The sequence below is a fragment of the Desmodus rotundus genome, chromosome 2, assembly GCF_022682495.2.
Source record: "Desmodus rotundus isolate HL8 chromosome 2, HLdesRot8A.1, whole genome shotgun sequence".
Classification (NCBI taxonomy): Eukaryota; Metazoa; Chordata; class Mammalia; order Chiroptera; family Phyllostomidae; genus Desmodus; species Desmodus rotundus.
In genome coordinates this window covers 66927273-66944301 of record NC_071388.1, presented here as the reverse complement: position 1 = coordinate 66944301, position 17029 = coordinate 66927273, and the positions used below count along the sequence as shown (strand labels likewise).

At 35.2% G+C, this 17029-nt stretch overlaps 1 protein-coding gene across 1 annotated transcript in view; it reads left to right on the top strand.

The window, feature by feature from the left end:
• GBE1 (1,4-alpha-glucan branching enzyme 1) overlaps window positions 1-17029 on the top strand; it is a 260412-nt gene that overhangs the window by 78922 nt on the left and 164461 nt on the right. The window contains exon 3 of the mRNA XM_053918274.1: window positions 7841-7956. Coding sequence (XP_053774249.1) covers window positions 7841-7956 — 116 coding nt within the window. The remainder of the gene's footprint in view (window positions 1-7840; window positions 7957-17029) is intronic.

The following is a 17029-nucleotide window of genomic DNA, read 5'->3' as shown; positions in this document are numbered from 1 at the left end:
GGTAAGTTAAAGAGTTTGGGAATATTTGAAGGAAGTTGACATTTAAGAATTTTGTGTGAGGATTATTACATTAGAAAAAGAAAGGTTGTTGGGTTTCAGATAAATGCAGTTTGTGGGCCTGATGCAGTGACCTTAGTTAGCATTTAACCTCCTGTGCTGAATGTATGTTTGTAGTCCATACTAAACTATGCATCATATACTGTTTCTTTTCCATATTTTGACTTAAATTTTGACTGCTGATTTTCAGTCTATGGCTAAATAGAATCTTTTGCATTATCAAATATGATGATGAAGCTAAAAATGTTCATAATAAAATGCCTACACATTTTTTGCCATACAAATGTGTTAGGTTATCCTAATTTCATAAACCTCAAATGTCTTAGAAAATGTTCTAATCAAATAATTTTTATAAGCAGGAAATAGGTTCTTAAAGTTCAAGCTGGAATAATAAACATACATTGTTTTTGAGGGGTACCTAACTCTTGAACTTAGAAATGTCTGTTATATGAAATGAGGCATAGATGGGAAGATAAATTAATATGTTAACATTTTAAAGCTTTAATTAATTACTTCTTTTTAAGTAAAAAGCCTTCATATTTTTATTCATTTTTTGATCAGTGGCCCATGAATTTTAACCAAATAATCTCTTGGTGAGAATATTCTAGAAAGTATTGTCTATAGACATTAATAACAATATATTGAATAATAGTCTTAATATGGAGTGGGCAAATGTAGATTTACAGCTGTTCATATAGAAAGACATGCAGGTTATGATTATTACAGTAGCTTTATTAACTCAAAAGAATGTCAAAATGCAACTGTAAACCTACTTTTTCTCATCCCTGTGTGTTTTCTTTTCATGTTCAAATTATCAGTTTTTGTTCCTTCACACTGATACATTTAGATTTCTTAATATCTCAGAACTGTTCTGTAATCTTTATCACAATGGTAATCTTCTGGGCTTTACAACATATTCATTCACACATCCTAAATTTTAAATTTTATGTGAATATTATATACCTTGAAGAATTATTCATGATATTTTCTACTTCAGAATTTCCTTGACTTACTGATTTAGAATTTTGTAGGACATAAATTTTCTTAAAATTTTCTTTCAACTGTTATTTACCTTCTGTGTTTCCTAAATCAAATTTTATTTAAAAACAAAACTTCAGCTTAAGTTTTTATACCAATCTTTTGTTGTTTAATTTTTGTTTATTTTTAATTAGGTGCTTATTTACTTTCACAATTCACTCCTAAAATCATACCTAGATACACTTTAATGATATAGATCCTTATTTCTTAACTGTTTAATGTTGATTTTATAAAATGGGACCAAATCCTATGCTTTTTTTTTTCCTGGTAATTTTATTTCTGGGCCTTTTCTCCTATGGAGAAAAACTCATCTTCTTATTAGCAATTTTGGAAAAAACATTTTGGGGGGAAACTGGTTTTATTGGAAAAATCATATTCCAGCAGCATGGTAGAAATGGGCTGAGGTACACATTTCAAATGGAAAGAAGTAACAATAATAAAGGAAGGAGAGTGAGGAAAATTTAGGGATGAAGAGGGCTGGAGAAAGAGTCAAGAAGATGAAAGGCCTTGGTGGTGATATGGCTGAAGGGAGATTTACATGGAGAGAGAAATGTCTAGTATAACAATCTGAATTTGTTTCATGCATATATGCCTTGAAAACCTTCCTCTCTTTCTCCCACTTGAAATCTTTAGCATATTCTATATTACTCTAGATGGTTGGTAAAATGGATTTTCTTTTGGGACATACTCTTGTATATGAAAATACACTAAATTTTTTTTTAAGGTTGGCGTTGGCAAGAAAAAATGTAGTCATAGTGAAAGTCAACAGCTGAGTTTCCATGAGGAGGAGAGATGATAGTCAAATGAACTCTTAAAGGTGATAGAAAAAAAATTTCCACAATGTAGAATTATAAATAATCAACATACACATTAGGAGATTTAGATTTATAAGATATTATAAAAATAAAATGGATTCAGTAAATGTATTTTTCTTTATACAAATACTAATACTTGTATAAATAGATTTAAAAACTCAAGTGACTGCAAACTGAAAAACTAGTTGAACTGACATTCAAAAAATTATTTTTACATTGCTGAAAACAGCTTTTAAATAAATCTACATGTATAAACTTCACATATATTGAAGTTTCACTTTCAAAGTAAGATCTTATTTACCATTGAATTTTTAGTGTATCCTGTATTATAAATTTAACTATTAATTTGATGTAATGTTCCTTAATTTAACTTTTTTGAGCTATGACTATTTTTCTGAACACGAAGTTTGAGTTTGGCTTGGAGAAGGGCCTACGTTAAGCACTCAGTACATATTTAATGAGTGAATGAATGAACAAATGAACTGTACCCTTTATTTTCATATCTAACTAACCAGGAAATGATCTGCTATTTGTCTTGTTGTCTTAAGTGATTAGCTTAAAAAGAAATTCAGTACATTTGTAAAGTGTGTCAGGACTCAGATATTCATAGTAAAAGATGTCATTCTCTTTAATTATGTCCTAATTTTTTTGCTTTGGCAAAGGAATGTTACACAATGAAGAGTTAAGATGTATTTGAGGTTTTAGGGGCAGGAGAGTATGGTAACACACAGCCTGGTGAGCTGCTCCAGAAGATAGATTGCCTTTAGACATTTTCAGGTTGTCTTTGTGATGGGATGCAGAGAAGTATTTAAAGATTTTATTTATTTACTTTTAGAGAAAGGAGAAGGGAAGGAGAAAGAGAAGGAGAGAAACATTGATAGGTTTCCTCTCATATATACCCTATCCTGGGACTGAGCCTCCAACCCAGGCATGAGCCCTGACTGGGAATCGAACAGGTGACCTTTTGCTTTGTGGAATGTCACCCAGCCAACTGGGCCACAATGGTCAGGGCTAGACAAATATTTAGAAGGACCTTTATTTAAAGTTGTTTCTCACCCCCATCTGCAGCCCCAGTGTTCACACTGGTGGAGAGTGGCGATCATTAGAGCCCGTGATGTGAAAGAGTTGGTGTTTAGAGGGGAAATGATGGCACGAAACAGGCTTTCTGATATTTTTGTTATCTGTTCCATTAAGAATTTAAAGTTATACCACTACAGTGAATAATATCACAGGGCTACTTAATTTATTTTAAAACTATGAGGTATATTAGGCATAAATAAATAAGGAAAAGGGTGAATTTTACCAAACATTCCAAGAAGACTAACAACTCACCTCAAAGTATTTCATAAAACTGAAGAGGAGGAAAGGCTCCCAAACATATTTTATGAGGCCAACATTATCCCAATTCCATAACCAGTTAAAGACACTGCAAAGAAAGAAAATTATAGGCTAATATACCTGATGAAAACAGACACTAAAATCCTCTATAAAATATTAGCAAACCGAACACAGAAATGCAACAGAAAGATTATACACTGTGATTGAGTTGAATTTATTCCAGGAATACAAGGTTGGTACAACATTTGCAAATCAATAAAGGTGATAAACCACATAAACAAAATGAAGGATAAAAACCACATGGTACTAACATTAAATGCAGAAAAAGCATTTGATAAAATCCAGCATCCATTTATGATAAAAACTCTCAGCAAAGTGTGATTAGAGGGAGCATACCCAAACATAATAAAGATATTGAGATATGATATAATAAAGATATGATAAAGATATATACGGATATGATAAACCCACTGCCAGCAACTTATTCAATAGGTAAAAATGCAAATGTCCCCTTAAGATCAGGAATAAGATAGGGATGTCCACTCTCACCTCTCTTAATCAACACAGTACTGGAAGTCCTAGCCACAGCAATCAGAAAAGAAGAAGAAATAAAAGGCATCCAGATTGGAAAAGAAGAAGTAAAACTGTTATTATTTGCCGATGACATAACACTATATGTAGGGAACCCAAAAGGTTCCATCAAGAAACTACTAGAACTGATAAATGAATTGAGCAAAGTAGCAGGACACAAAGTTAATATCCAGAAATTAGTTGTATTTTTATATGCCAGTAATGAAATAACAGAAAGGAAAATTAAGAAATAATCCCATTCATAATTGCTACAAAAGGAATAAAATATGTAGGAATAAACCTACCAAGGAGGTAAAAGACCTGTCGCAGAAAATTATAAGACACTGAAAAGCGAAATTGAAGAAGATACAAATAATTGGGAGCACATACCTTCATGGATAGGAAAAATTAACATTATTAAAATGTTCATACTACCCAAAGCAGTCAATAGATTCAACAGAATTCTTATCAATTTTACAGAACTAGAACAAATATTTCAAAAATTTATATGGAACCATGAAAAGTACTGCATAGCAGCAGTGATCCTGAGAAATAAGAACAAAGTTGGAGGAATCCTGCTGCCTAATATCAGACTATATTATAAGGCCATAGTAATCCAAACCGTATAAACTACTGGCAGAAAAACAGACACATAGATCAATGGAACAGAATAGAAGGCCTAGAAATAAACCCACCCCTTTATAGTCAATTATTATTCAACAATGGAAGAAAGCACATACAATGGGCTAAAGATAGTTTATTCAATAAATGGTTTGGGGAAAAATTGGATAGATACATGCAGAAAAATGAAACTAGACCACCTTCTTACACCACAGAGAATTATAAATTCAAAATAGATCAAAGACTTGTTAGACCCCCAAACCATAAAATTTATAGAAGAAAACATAGGCAGCAAAACTCATACATTGCCCATAGCAATATTTTATTGGATATATCTCCCCAGATGAGGGATACAAAAGAAAAAAGTAAAAACTGGGACTACATCAAACTAAAAGTTTTTGCACAGTAAAGGAAATCATCAACATGATAAAAAGATGACCCACAGGATGGGAGAACATATTTGCTGCTACATCTAATAAGGGGTTGATATCCAAAAATTCATGGAGAACTTACAAAACTCAACACCAGAAAAACAACCCAATTAAAAAATGGGCTTTGGACTTGAATAGACACTTCTCCAAAGAGGACATACAGATGGCCAATAGACAGATGAAAAGATTCTCAAGGTCGCTAATCAATCATAAGAGAGATGCAAATTAAAAACATAGTGAGATATCTTACACCTGTCAGAATGGCTATCATAAAAAAACCAACAGCCACCAAGTGCTGGCAAGAAAGGGGAACTTTTTGCACTGTTAGTGGGAATGCAGATTGTTGCAGCCACTGTGGAAACTGGTGTGGAGATAACTCAAAAAATTAGACATCAATCTGCCTTTTGACCCAGTGATCCCACTTCTGGGAATATATACAAAGGAACCAAAAACATTAATTTGTAAGAACATAAGCACCCCTATGTTCATTTCAGCATTATTTATAATTGCCAAGATGTGGAAGCAGCCCAAGTGTCCCTCAGTAGATGAGTGGATAAAACAATTATAAGACATTTACACAATGCAATACTACTCTGCCACATAAAATAAAAAATACCCTTTGGGGCAGTATGGATGAACCTGGAGGGCATTATATTATGAGAAATAAGCCAGTCAGAGGAAGACAAATGCCACGTGATTTCACTAACATGTGGAATCTAATGATCAAACTGGACTAACAAGGCAAATGGGACCGACCTGTAGGTGGAGAGCAGGATGACAGCTCAGGTTAGGGGGCGGTGAGGGAGTGGAGGGACTGAGCAAAAAGGAAGAGTCATGATCATGGACAATAGTGTAGAGATCGCTGAGGGGAGAGGAGCACAAGGGAACTAAATGGTAATGGAAAAAAGATACAATAAAATTAAACTAAAAATTCATAACTTCACCAAAAATTAAAAAAAAATAAATGAACTGGGAAAAATATAATAGGTATGTCTGTGTATGTCATCTACCTTAAGAAATAAAATGTTACAGATACTATTGAAACATACTGTGTTCCCTTTCCTTTGTTCTGTAAAGCTCACTATAGAATTTGATGTTTAACATTCTCATTTCTCTTTTAATATTTTTATAAATACATATGTATCTGTAGTGTTATATATGCTAAATTGCATATTTCTTGATCTCTATATAGTATTTTTCCATAATCCTTTAAAATTAACTTTTATGTTTTGGTTATTTGTATATATTGATATGTATTTCTTTTAAAAGATTTTATTTATTTTTAGACAGAGGGGAAGGGAGGGAGAAAAAGAGAGGGAAACATCAATGTGTGGTTGCCTCTCGTGCACCCCCTACCGGGGACCTGCACTGCCACCCAGGCATGTGTCATGACTGGGAATCCAACTGGCGACCCTTTGGTTCACAGGCTGGTGATCAACCCACAGCCACACCAGCCAGGGCTATATATGTTTTCTAATCCATTCAGTTTATACTGTTGTATAGCTTCCTGTTATTCAATTATTTGCAGTGTTTTTACCCATTTTGTGGCTGATTTAAATTTTGATAGCCTACTGTTTTTTTTGTTATTATAAAATTTATTCAGTGTACACTTATGAATGCTTTCTTGTATACATTTGTGAGAATTTCTCTTGGCTGTTACCTAGAAGTAGGATTTGTTGGGCCCTAGAATTAATGTATCTTCCACTTTGCTACATGATGCCAAGTTGCTTTACCAGTTTTTACCCTCAGCTGCAATGTTATTTTATATCCTTGCTGACTACTTGATATTTTCAAACTTCTAAGTTTGCTAATACAATGGGTGGGAAATGGCATCGCATTGTTGTAATTTGTGTTTCCTTAATTACCACTGAGCCTGAGAATCATTACATATGTTTATTGGCCATTCATTTAAGCTCCTCTGAATAGCTTTGCTCATTTTTCTATTGTTTTGTTTTCTCGTTGACTTATAGATGTTCTTTGTATATTTTGGATTCTTTCTCTTCCTTGGTTTATTCATTACAAATTTATTTTCCCAGATGGCAGCTTATCTTGTGATTCTGCCTATATATTCATCCATCTCTATGAAGTAAAGCTTATAATTATAGTGGTCAAATGCATTAAGCCTTTCCTTAATGTTCTGTGGGTTTTTAAAAATCTTATTTAAAAAACACTCTTAAATCCAGGATTACAAATATATTTCCCAATATTTTCTTTTAAGTATTATATTTTATACTTTAGCTTACCATATTTAAGCATTTTTTATGTTACATTAAATCTTTTGCATGTTACTAGGTAGAGAGTCATTTGTTCATCTCTAAGTATTAACCAGCACCAATTAATAAATATGTGTCCTCTACTCACCGATTTTTACGCCACCGCTGTTATATTTTTCCATTGGTGCGTAAGTCTGTTGTTACTCCTTTTGGCTTTCTTCCAAGATCTTCAAGCTACCTTCCCTTTGCCCCCCGTAGTTTATCATCTACCTTTCTTGCTTTAGGCATTTCTTTAGATTTTAACTCAGTTTTGTCACCTGCTTGTGAATTTGGATAAATATAATAGAATTTTAATTATTTTTCATCTTTTTTCCTACCATGACATGTATCTTAGCTCTCTGCTTAGAATACATTTCTGCTTTTTCATGTTATCTCCATGGTGTTTGTTAAAAATATACCTACCATTTTCTTTTACCTTCTGTTTATTAATAGAAGTATTAAAGTTGAAAGTACAATTGAAAACGTAATTCTTAATATTAAGATGCAGAAGGCAAATTTTCAAATACATGTCTTAAAAATAAAATAAGAATGACCTACTTTTTCTGAATGGGTGTAGAGTATTTTGATTAACAACTTATAAGACTTAATAATTTTTAGTCAGTATGATTCAGTACAAGTAGGAAGCACATTTTGCTTTGCCTGAAGTTCATTAAATATTAGTTCAATCATGTTATTAACTTATTTTTTAATTTTGTAGATGATTGGAATCCATTTTCATACCCATACAAGAAACTGGATTATGGAAAATGGGAGTTGTATATACCACCAAAGCAGAATAAATCTCTCCTAATACCTCATGGATCCAAATTAAAGGTACTTTTTCCCCTCCTGTTTTTATTTGAATGTATTTATTTTAATCTGGTATGCAAAGTATGATTTAAAATATGAGAATGTAAATTGATGCATTATAATTGTGGACAAAACAGTTTAAATGTTCAAATGGAGGAAATTTAGGAGAGGGTATCCACAAATTGGAACGTGTTAGATTAGAACTATTTCCTTGCAGAGATACCAAACTTAATTGTATTATCAACTTTGGAAATTTTATATAAAGAGTTACTGAGTAATTGTAAAAATCGTAGTTTAGAAAACAGAAAGTTTAATAGAAAAATAAAAACTCTTTAAATCGGCCACAGAGACAATGGCCGTTTTATTGGTAAGGCAATGCTTGATACAATTGACTCTGTGATGAGCACATGAATGTGGGAGGTGATATGGTTTTGGAAATGCGTACATTTGGGACGTGCTTTTTCTGTGTCCTCCCCTTTCTGGTCTTTGACACTGAGGTTCTTGTTTCTCCTCTTCTTCTGTGGGAAGGCCACTGGGATTGGCCTGTCAGCAGCAGGCTGAGCGTCCCCCCCACTCCCTCTGCCTTAGCTGTCCACAGGGTCTGTGTTTGAGGTTTGCAGAGCCTGCAAGTCCTCTCTTGTCTCCCCAAGGGAGGCTCAAGGGATGATGAGTCCCAAAGTCTGTATTACAGATTTGAGGTGTTTGATTATATAACAAGCTATCAAAATCCTTTAACATTTTCTTGATTTTGGTCATATAATTTATAATATTTCCATGTCCCTTGTTTCTCTTTCCCTTCCTTAGACATTTAATAGGATTCATAGCATTTATCATGATAAATCTTGTGACTGAATTATTATTTTAATGGGTATTTTTATTTAACAACATTAACTCAGAGTTAATTAAAGTATATTTAAAATCAACATGGATTGCATGTTTGTTTTGGAGGGGCTTTTTTCCCTCCCAAATAATAAAATTATAAATGTATCTGAAAATTACTAAAATATTGCCACACATAATATAGTTACCAGAAGAGCATATTGTCTAGAATAAAGAAACATTTTACATGGGATGGCAGCTGAGGTTCTTTTTAATCTGTAGTGAAAAAGAGAAAAAGTAGCTACAGTTTACAGTAAGAGGGATTTAAATTTAATATAAATAATCCCCTTTCCAAGTCTGGATAGACTCCACAAGAGCAGGGGCCTTTGTAGTTTTGTTTGCTAATACTGTATATTCTCAGTTCTTAGAGCAGTGCCTGGCACAGAGTAGGCACACAGGAAGTATTTATTAAATGTTAAAGCATTTTTAGGCCAATCTATTCAGGAATAAACCAAGTAGCTTGCTTTTTCTATGGTTTATTAAGCCTGATTTTATGGAAACTGTGAGGCGAGGTAACTGTTATAGTACTACTGATCTCATTGTCATTTTAGGTCTTAGGGCCATTTTTTTTTTTTTTTAAGAACTAAACTAATTTTTTAAAGTGCTGAGAATGTTATTCCACCTTCTTTAAAGTACAAAATTTAACCAACTCTGACACCATTACTACTTTTTGCATTAAATAGTGGCTGAATTAATTCTGTTATCTTTTTATACATGAGGAATAATAATTAATAGGAAGGAATGATTATTGATATATGAGTGCACTGGGAATACTGGTAGGCGTTTGCCTCTCCCATCTGACTGCAGGTCTTTTGTATTTTCTGCTATGGTCTGAATGTTTGTGTCCCTCTTTCCCAGGTTTTTGTTGTTGTTGTTGTTGTTGTTGTTGTTGTTCAAATCCCAAAGCCTAATGTGATAGTACTAGTAGCTGGGATCCTAAGGATGAAGCCCTTGTGAATGGGTTTTCAGTACCTCACAAAAGAGGCTTCAGAGAGATCGTAACCCTTTCCACCCTGTGCAGGTCCAGTAAGAAGTCCGTGAGCCAGGAGAGGGCCCAAACCCAACCATACTGGCTCCCCAGCCTCAGACTTCTGTTCCCCAGAACTCTGACAAATCAGTTTCTGTTCTCATAGGCACCCAGTTTGTGCTATTTTGTTTGCAGCTCAGACTAATATGCTTCCTATACTATGCTATAAACTATGTCAAAAGTTTTACTTTATGAAACGAAATAATATGATAATAAATGTGGCTTTTAAATTTTCTCTTGACTTTAAAAATCTGTTTAATGACTAATGAATGTTAAACAAGTATGAAGAACTGTTGTATAATTTTTCTTCATTATTATTCTCTAGAAATTTCAGTGAAAATAATTAATTGGAAATTTAGGCCCAAAATATTATTTGTAGCATTTAGATGTTTCAAATGTTGATGAAACATTTAGATGCTATTATAATGTTAATAAGGTAATATTTTTCATTTATGGGAAATGATGCATCATATTTTCTTTGGGGTAGAGGTTAAATTCTTTATAAAATTCTACTAGCTTGAGGTTTTTGCCTTTTCAATATGAAGTTGTCCCCAGGTAGGCTATCTTATAATTAAAAATCTTATTTTAAATTGAACTTGACGATTTATTGCAGTCCACTAGGGATTGACCTTTATAATTCACTTAAGGATGTTTCTCATATGAATTATCTGGTAACCATTAATAAAATAAAAAACAAACACAAAAACAAAAAAAACAAAAATAAAGACCTGTTAACATCATTAAAATAATAGCTTAGGTTTCTCTGCAAAACAACTGGTTTTCTCAATTGAATACTTTGAAAGATAATGACTGACTGCTTCTATGGTCATCTAAATGTCTCTTTTTTATGTGTTTAAGTGAGCTTACCAATCAGAAAATATTTTTAAAATAAAGTAATATTATAAGATAAATTAAACACTCAAAGCTTTAAAGATATAAAGAAAGAATAGAGGACTATATTTCTGAAGGGTAATGAGGCATGTATTAGTCAGTATTTAACACTTTTTGTTCTAGATGCACAGCCAAACTAATTTATGTGAACTCATTTCTTGTTCACTGCTTAAAAATATACACCTTAAATAACATATATTAAAAAAACCCAAAACACTTCTGAAGTTGCTTCATAGTAATTTGACATAATTATTGAGTGTGTTTTATGTCAGGTGTTGTCCTTGATGTATGATCTTGAACTAAATTGTAATATTTATGTAGGTGGATATACGTGTTTTTTAAAATAAAGTACTGTTGGATTGAAACATGACTAACAGTTTATTCATTTTGTGATGGCAATGGGAAGTAACAGAGGGGCAGCGACATTTAAGCGTGCTTGGGGACACACTGAGAAGTTGACCAGAGAGGTTGAAGGGAAGGAGATTTTAACCCGAGGGCACTGCACGAATAAAAGCGTGTGTATTGATTGAAGTCACGGCGGGAAGCAAATGGCACACTGAAGAAAGGACAGTTTGAATCGGTTTGTTTTTTGTTTTGCTTTGTTTTTCCAAAAGGCTGTGTTCAAAGTTGAGCACTCAGTGATCCACGAGAAAGTTCAAAGGGGGCTTGGGCAAGGGGGGTTAGTAGCTCCCAAATTGTTGCCTTGCCTAGGCAACAGGAGCAAGGGATCCTTTGCTAGAACCCAGAGGGAGAGTCAGCCATCTTGAGAGGAGCTTTGAGCTTTGGTGAGAGACACAGTTAATTCATGGTTACTTTGCTGGGAAGGAGCCAGAGGAATAAAAGAAACGAATACTCTAATCTCTGGCACTCTGCTCACTCTCTCTCAGGTTTGTTCAATCTCAATGAGAAGCCAGAGTTCTGGGGAATATGGTCCACATAGGTCAGCTTTCTGAGGCAGAGAGCTGGCTAAGAATGGGGTCTGTCCTAACGGGTAAAATATAGCCCAGGAGGTTTGGGTGCTTTAACTTTGTCTTGCCAAGTAGTAACAAAATGAACTAGAACAGAGTTTTCTTGATACCGGACATTCAACATTTTCAAAGGGTCATGTATTAGTTTGCTTGAGCTACCATAAAAAATATCATACACTGGATGGCTTAAACAATAGAAATTTATTGTTTCCACAGTTCTGTAGACTGGAAATCTGAAATCAGCCACCATAGTCTGGTTCTGGTGGGAGCTCTTTTCCTAGCTTGTAGAAAGCTGCCCTCTTTTATTCTTTAAAGGTTTGTTTTTATTTTATTTATTGATTTTAGAGAGCGAAAGGAAGGGAGGGGGGAAGGAGAAAGGGGGGAGAGAGAGACATGGATTTGTTGTTCCATTTATTTATGCATTTATTGGTTGATTACTGATATGCCATAATTAATTTACTTTTTTTTTTTTGTATGGACACCATCATCCACATTTTTCAAGGTGCTTCAAAACAAAGTATTAAAGCTACCTTCCTGGAGAATAGAAAGGAGATCATTTGTGGAAAGAGTTTGGGTTTTAGAGAGCAAAGATCAGATTGGTTAAATAAATTAAAGTATTAAGAGCTGGAATGAGATTGCTAGGCAGAAATATGCTATTGAGAGAGTTTTGGGCAGGAATGTGGCATATTGAATAATTAATATTTAAGTATTGCTTAAGAATGCTAACTTATAAACACTCTATTCTTCATTTCTGGAAAAGTTTCTTGGGTTTGTTTGTTTGTTTGTTTGTTTTTTGCCTGTTTTCTTCTCTCTACATTCTTCTTGCACTGTTTCAGGAATTTCTAATAAGTGGATATTGGATCCCCTAGATTTTTTTATTTTCTCTCCTCAAGTTGCCCATTGTTTTTCCCTTCTTTTCTTTTTTTATATTTTATTTATTTATTTTGCAGAGAGGGAGAAAAACAACAATGCATGGTTGCCTCTTGTGTGCCCCCTAATGGGGACCTGGCCTGCAACCCAGGCACGTGCTCTGACTGGGAATTGAACTGACAACCCTTTGGTTTGCAGGCTGGCGCTCAATTCACTGAGCCACACCAGCCAGGTCCCTTCTTTTCCACTTTGAGAAGTTACTTTATCTTCCAACTGCTTTTATTTCAGTAATAATATTTTTAAAATTTCTAATGAAATGCTTTTTGTTCTCTCCCTTTTTCATAGATTCTGCCCTTGTTACATGCCCAAGATAACTTTTATGAGAATATAAATTTTATGAGAAGATAACTCTTTGGGAATACTAATTATAGATGTTTTCTTGTTTTTTCAAGTTTTTTCCCCTACTTCCATACCCTGTATTCTGTTTTATTTAGATATTCTTTGCCTGTGTTTCTTTTAGTCTCTGTCTTTCATGTTGCAAGCTTTCTTCAAATGCCTGTAATCCAATGTTAGACAGTTATATTTTAGAATGATGGAGAAAAGGCAATTGAACATTCTGTGCATGTGGACAGGGCTTTGTTCCTGGTGAGTTTCAGTGTTAGGTAGTCAGAAAATGAGCCAGGCTTTAGATTGATGGTAGTAAGTGAAGGTTTCTTTCTGGGCTCATTTATTTTTTCCAGATGGATCTTTCAGTTTCCTACAAGGCATGGGCAGAGGGTTATGGAGTGACGGGCTGTATATTTGGCTAATGGCATCCATGGATAAGGGCAAGGAAAGTGGATGAGTGTCCCATGTCTCAGCATAACAGTTGATTCATCTCTGCCATCTGCTGTACTCATTGTCTCTGGATTTGGAACCTGCTCACTTCAGGGGTTTTCAGAAAATGAACCTATGATCTCCTGTTTGAGAAGTGGAAGCTGTTGTTTTAGACGGATACCCGTTTGTCTGTGCAGGGTAGGGAAAAGTCTCTGCTCCAGAGCCTGCAGTCACCTGGTGGAACACTGCACCGTGTCTCACCATCTTCCATTGTACTAGGAGCCTCCAGATGCTGAGACTCCTGGGCATTCTGGGATGCAAATCGACCAGCTCTCTTTAGGTTCTTCTTTCACTATATCAGATTGCAGTTTTCCTGTCTACGTATTTCTTATCCCTCTAGTTACTTTCTTCCTTGCAAAAATTCATTGAAATATCTAGTCTCTTGTCTCCTTTTCTCTGCTTCTCTGTTAATACCTTTCATATTCCTTTGCTTTATTTATTTCAGTAGGGTTTTGTCATTTTTAATTTATTCTTCTAAATACCCTTCTTTAAATAGAAGAAGAAAAAAAGTACATTTACTGTATAGAAGAATATTTTATAATTCTAGGGCCTCATGTGGGCTATTACATTCTCATCATATTCCATGATTAAAAGATTTTGGTAAAACTAATTATTTCTTGCTTGTCATATCTTTACATATTTTTATATGTGATAAAGATTTTCTTCATTGTGACCCACAGAAAATCCTTTATTCACTTCATTTATTACCTGGTTCAGCTTAATCAGCCTTTAAGACCCCGAAACATCTAATTTGTGAGAGAATGCATAGTTAGAATTAGATGCACTTTTCCTTACCACAGAGAGCATAATTCTTTGTGTTTGCAAAATACAATATGAATGTTAATGAACCTAAATAACATACTAGGAAATGGTCTTCCTCTGTAGATGAGAATAAAGGTTTGTTAATTGATTCATTTTTCTTCTTTTTTTTTCCTGATGCTCTCTATAATGTTGATAGGAAACACAGCATACAGGTGTAAATTTCTAAAGCAGACTATTTACCAGTAGGTAGAGTATCTACCTCTAACTAACTCCGTTTGCCTCGAGAATGGATGAGATAGAAAGTGCTGGAGAGCTGCCTTGTATTTTGAACTTGCCCTACGTTTATTTCTTAATCAAATTTTGCTCCTTTTCTTAATATCTCAGTTAACCCATTTAACTGTATGTTTCCCGCATGTGAAGCATTGCAGTGTCACCCCTGGATTTGTGTGAAAAAAATGAAGATCAAATGCCTGGACTTTGAATTTGTTGTACACTTGGAGAAAACTCTCCGTAAACAAAGGAGTTGCTTTAGCATTCTGTGGCTGGTAAGGGAATAGAGGAAGAAGCTTATATATTTTGAGAAGTTTATAGCAGAAAAACAGGAATAAACAAATGTAATATGTAGTTATTTCTTTTTCATTTGTTAGTGTTTAGTTATCTTTATTTTTGGCTAAATATTGATGGGGCTAAGAAGGAAACCAAGAGAGAAGATGACAGAGGAAAAGGATTAGAGATAGATTATCAGGCAAGTATAGAGATGGGGAAGACTAAAGGTCCTGGTTTTAATAGTTAGGGAATGATTATGGCTGGAGAAGCATTTTAAGCTTGGTCTTGAAGGAGTTAATGGATGTAGGTCAATGAATAGGTTGTAAGGGCTCAATTAGGAAATGAAAGAACAAAGCAAAGCAAGATTGTACAGGTATCAAATCTCTATTATAGTGATGTAAGGGCCAAAAAGTACTTTTTCTTCCACCTTGTAAGTTCTAGCTGGGCTAATAGTCAAAGTATCACAGACAGGTTCACAGGAGGAAAACGTGCAAAGTTTATTGTTGATATCCCTGCCAGGGGTGTCATAAGATATGACACCCAGAACATACTAGGCAGATGAGTTTACGTACCATTTATGGACAAAGGAGAAAGGAGGCAGGGGTCTGAGATTTTGAAGGAGATAGGCAATTTATAGGTAGTTGAGGAAGAAAGACACAGGGCAAACAAATTCTTCCTAGACAACCCAAAACAGTGGGACACTGGTGGATTTAGGTCCTTTCCTGGAGACTTCCTAAGATTTCCATCCTGGGCAGGCCTTTCCATCTTAATCTCTTAGGCAGGAAAGGGGGAGGGCCAATGGTTTTTTCTGAATCTTTTGTTTCTTAAAAAACAGCTTAAAATCAATGTCCCAAAAGGCACTGTTTTGGGCTAGCAAAACATTGATTTCTTTCAGTGGTCAGTTTCACTTATATTGATTGACTTATGAAGATATCAAATGTATTTTTGGTGGTGGAAATGGGATTACACCAATGGAATAGCCAGGAAAGCATTTGGGGAGACTTCTGTAGGCAGGGGTGTGAAGTTGTGGTAAGGTTATTGAAGAAGCTGGAGCAAATGCAAAGGACTCCCCCGGATCCAGCTCCATCCTGCTGTGAAAGCCCAGAACGAAGGACAGTGTCCATAAATTCTGTGTTATTGATTCAGTTCGGTTCAGTTCCTGCCCCCATCTGGCCACTTAGTCTATGCTCCCGGCTGCATTCTGGCTGCTGCTGTGCCCAGGCTCGCGCTTGGAGTACAGCCTGCCGGACCCCAGGCAGCTGATAGAGCCACGGACTGCTCTAGAGAGAAACACGCGAACAAAGGAAGCCAGCACTTGCTTACAGAGTGAGAGAGCAAGAGAGAAAGAGAGCAAGTCCCTCTGTTAAGGGCTGATTATATTATCTCAGGCTTGGGAAGGACTAGGCTCTTCTTCAAAACTAACAAATTGATTTTGTAATCTTTCATGAGCTGGTACTGGATCCTCCCCCTAACCAATCCATTTCCTAGATCTACTGGGATTCTGTGTCCCTTACCCAGTCTGAGTCTTTTCCCAGGCTGGACTCTTCCCCATTATGGTTGCCCTCTTGGCTCTTCCTGCACATGCCTCACAGTAGAAGCATCTTCCCCTGCGCCTTATCAGGTGCTCTTGTACATATGCCTAGCAGAATTTTTCCTGCTGTTTACCTTTCTCTCCGTAATCCTGGCTAATCTGGTAATGATCCTTCCTGCCCGTTTGGGGGATTAGGTTCCAATGCAACAGTCCCCTGGGGATCCTGTGAATTCTGCAACTTGCTAGTGAAGGAGGCTCAGTGTCGGATTCAGCTCCCCAGGTGATTAGACTTCTTAGCATCGAATTCCCTTTGCTCTCTTACTTCATTAGTATCTAGCTACTTACCCTAACAGTATGAGGAAATTAAACAAAATTTTGAATCTATTTCAGGAAATTTTACTCTGAAAACATTGTAGGCCAACACAATTGCTAAATTTGACAGAAATTCTTTCTTGCTTTTTCTTAAATCCTGCATTACTTAAAAAAAAAACCCAATAAATTTTAATAATGACCAATGGCCTGGCTGGTGTGGCTCAGTGGATTGAGTACTGGCCTGCAAACCAAAGGGTCACTGGTTCAATTCCCAGTCAGGGCACATGCCGGGGCTGTGGGCCAGGTCCCTAGTAAGGGGTGCACAAGAGGCAACCACACATTAATGTTCCTCTCCTTCTTTTTCTCCTTCTCCTCCCCTCTCTTTAAAAATAAATAAATAAATAAAATCTTTTTAAAAAGTAATGAGTAATGTAT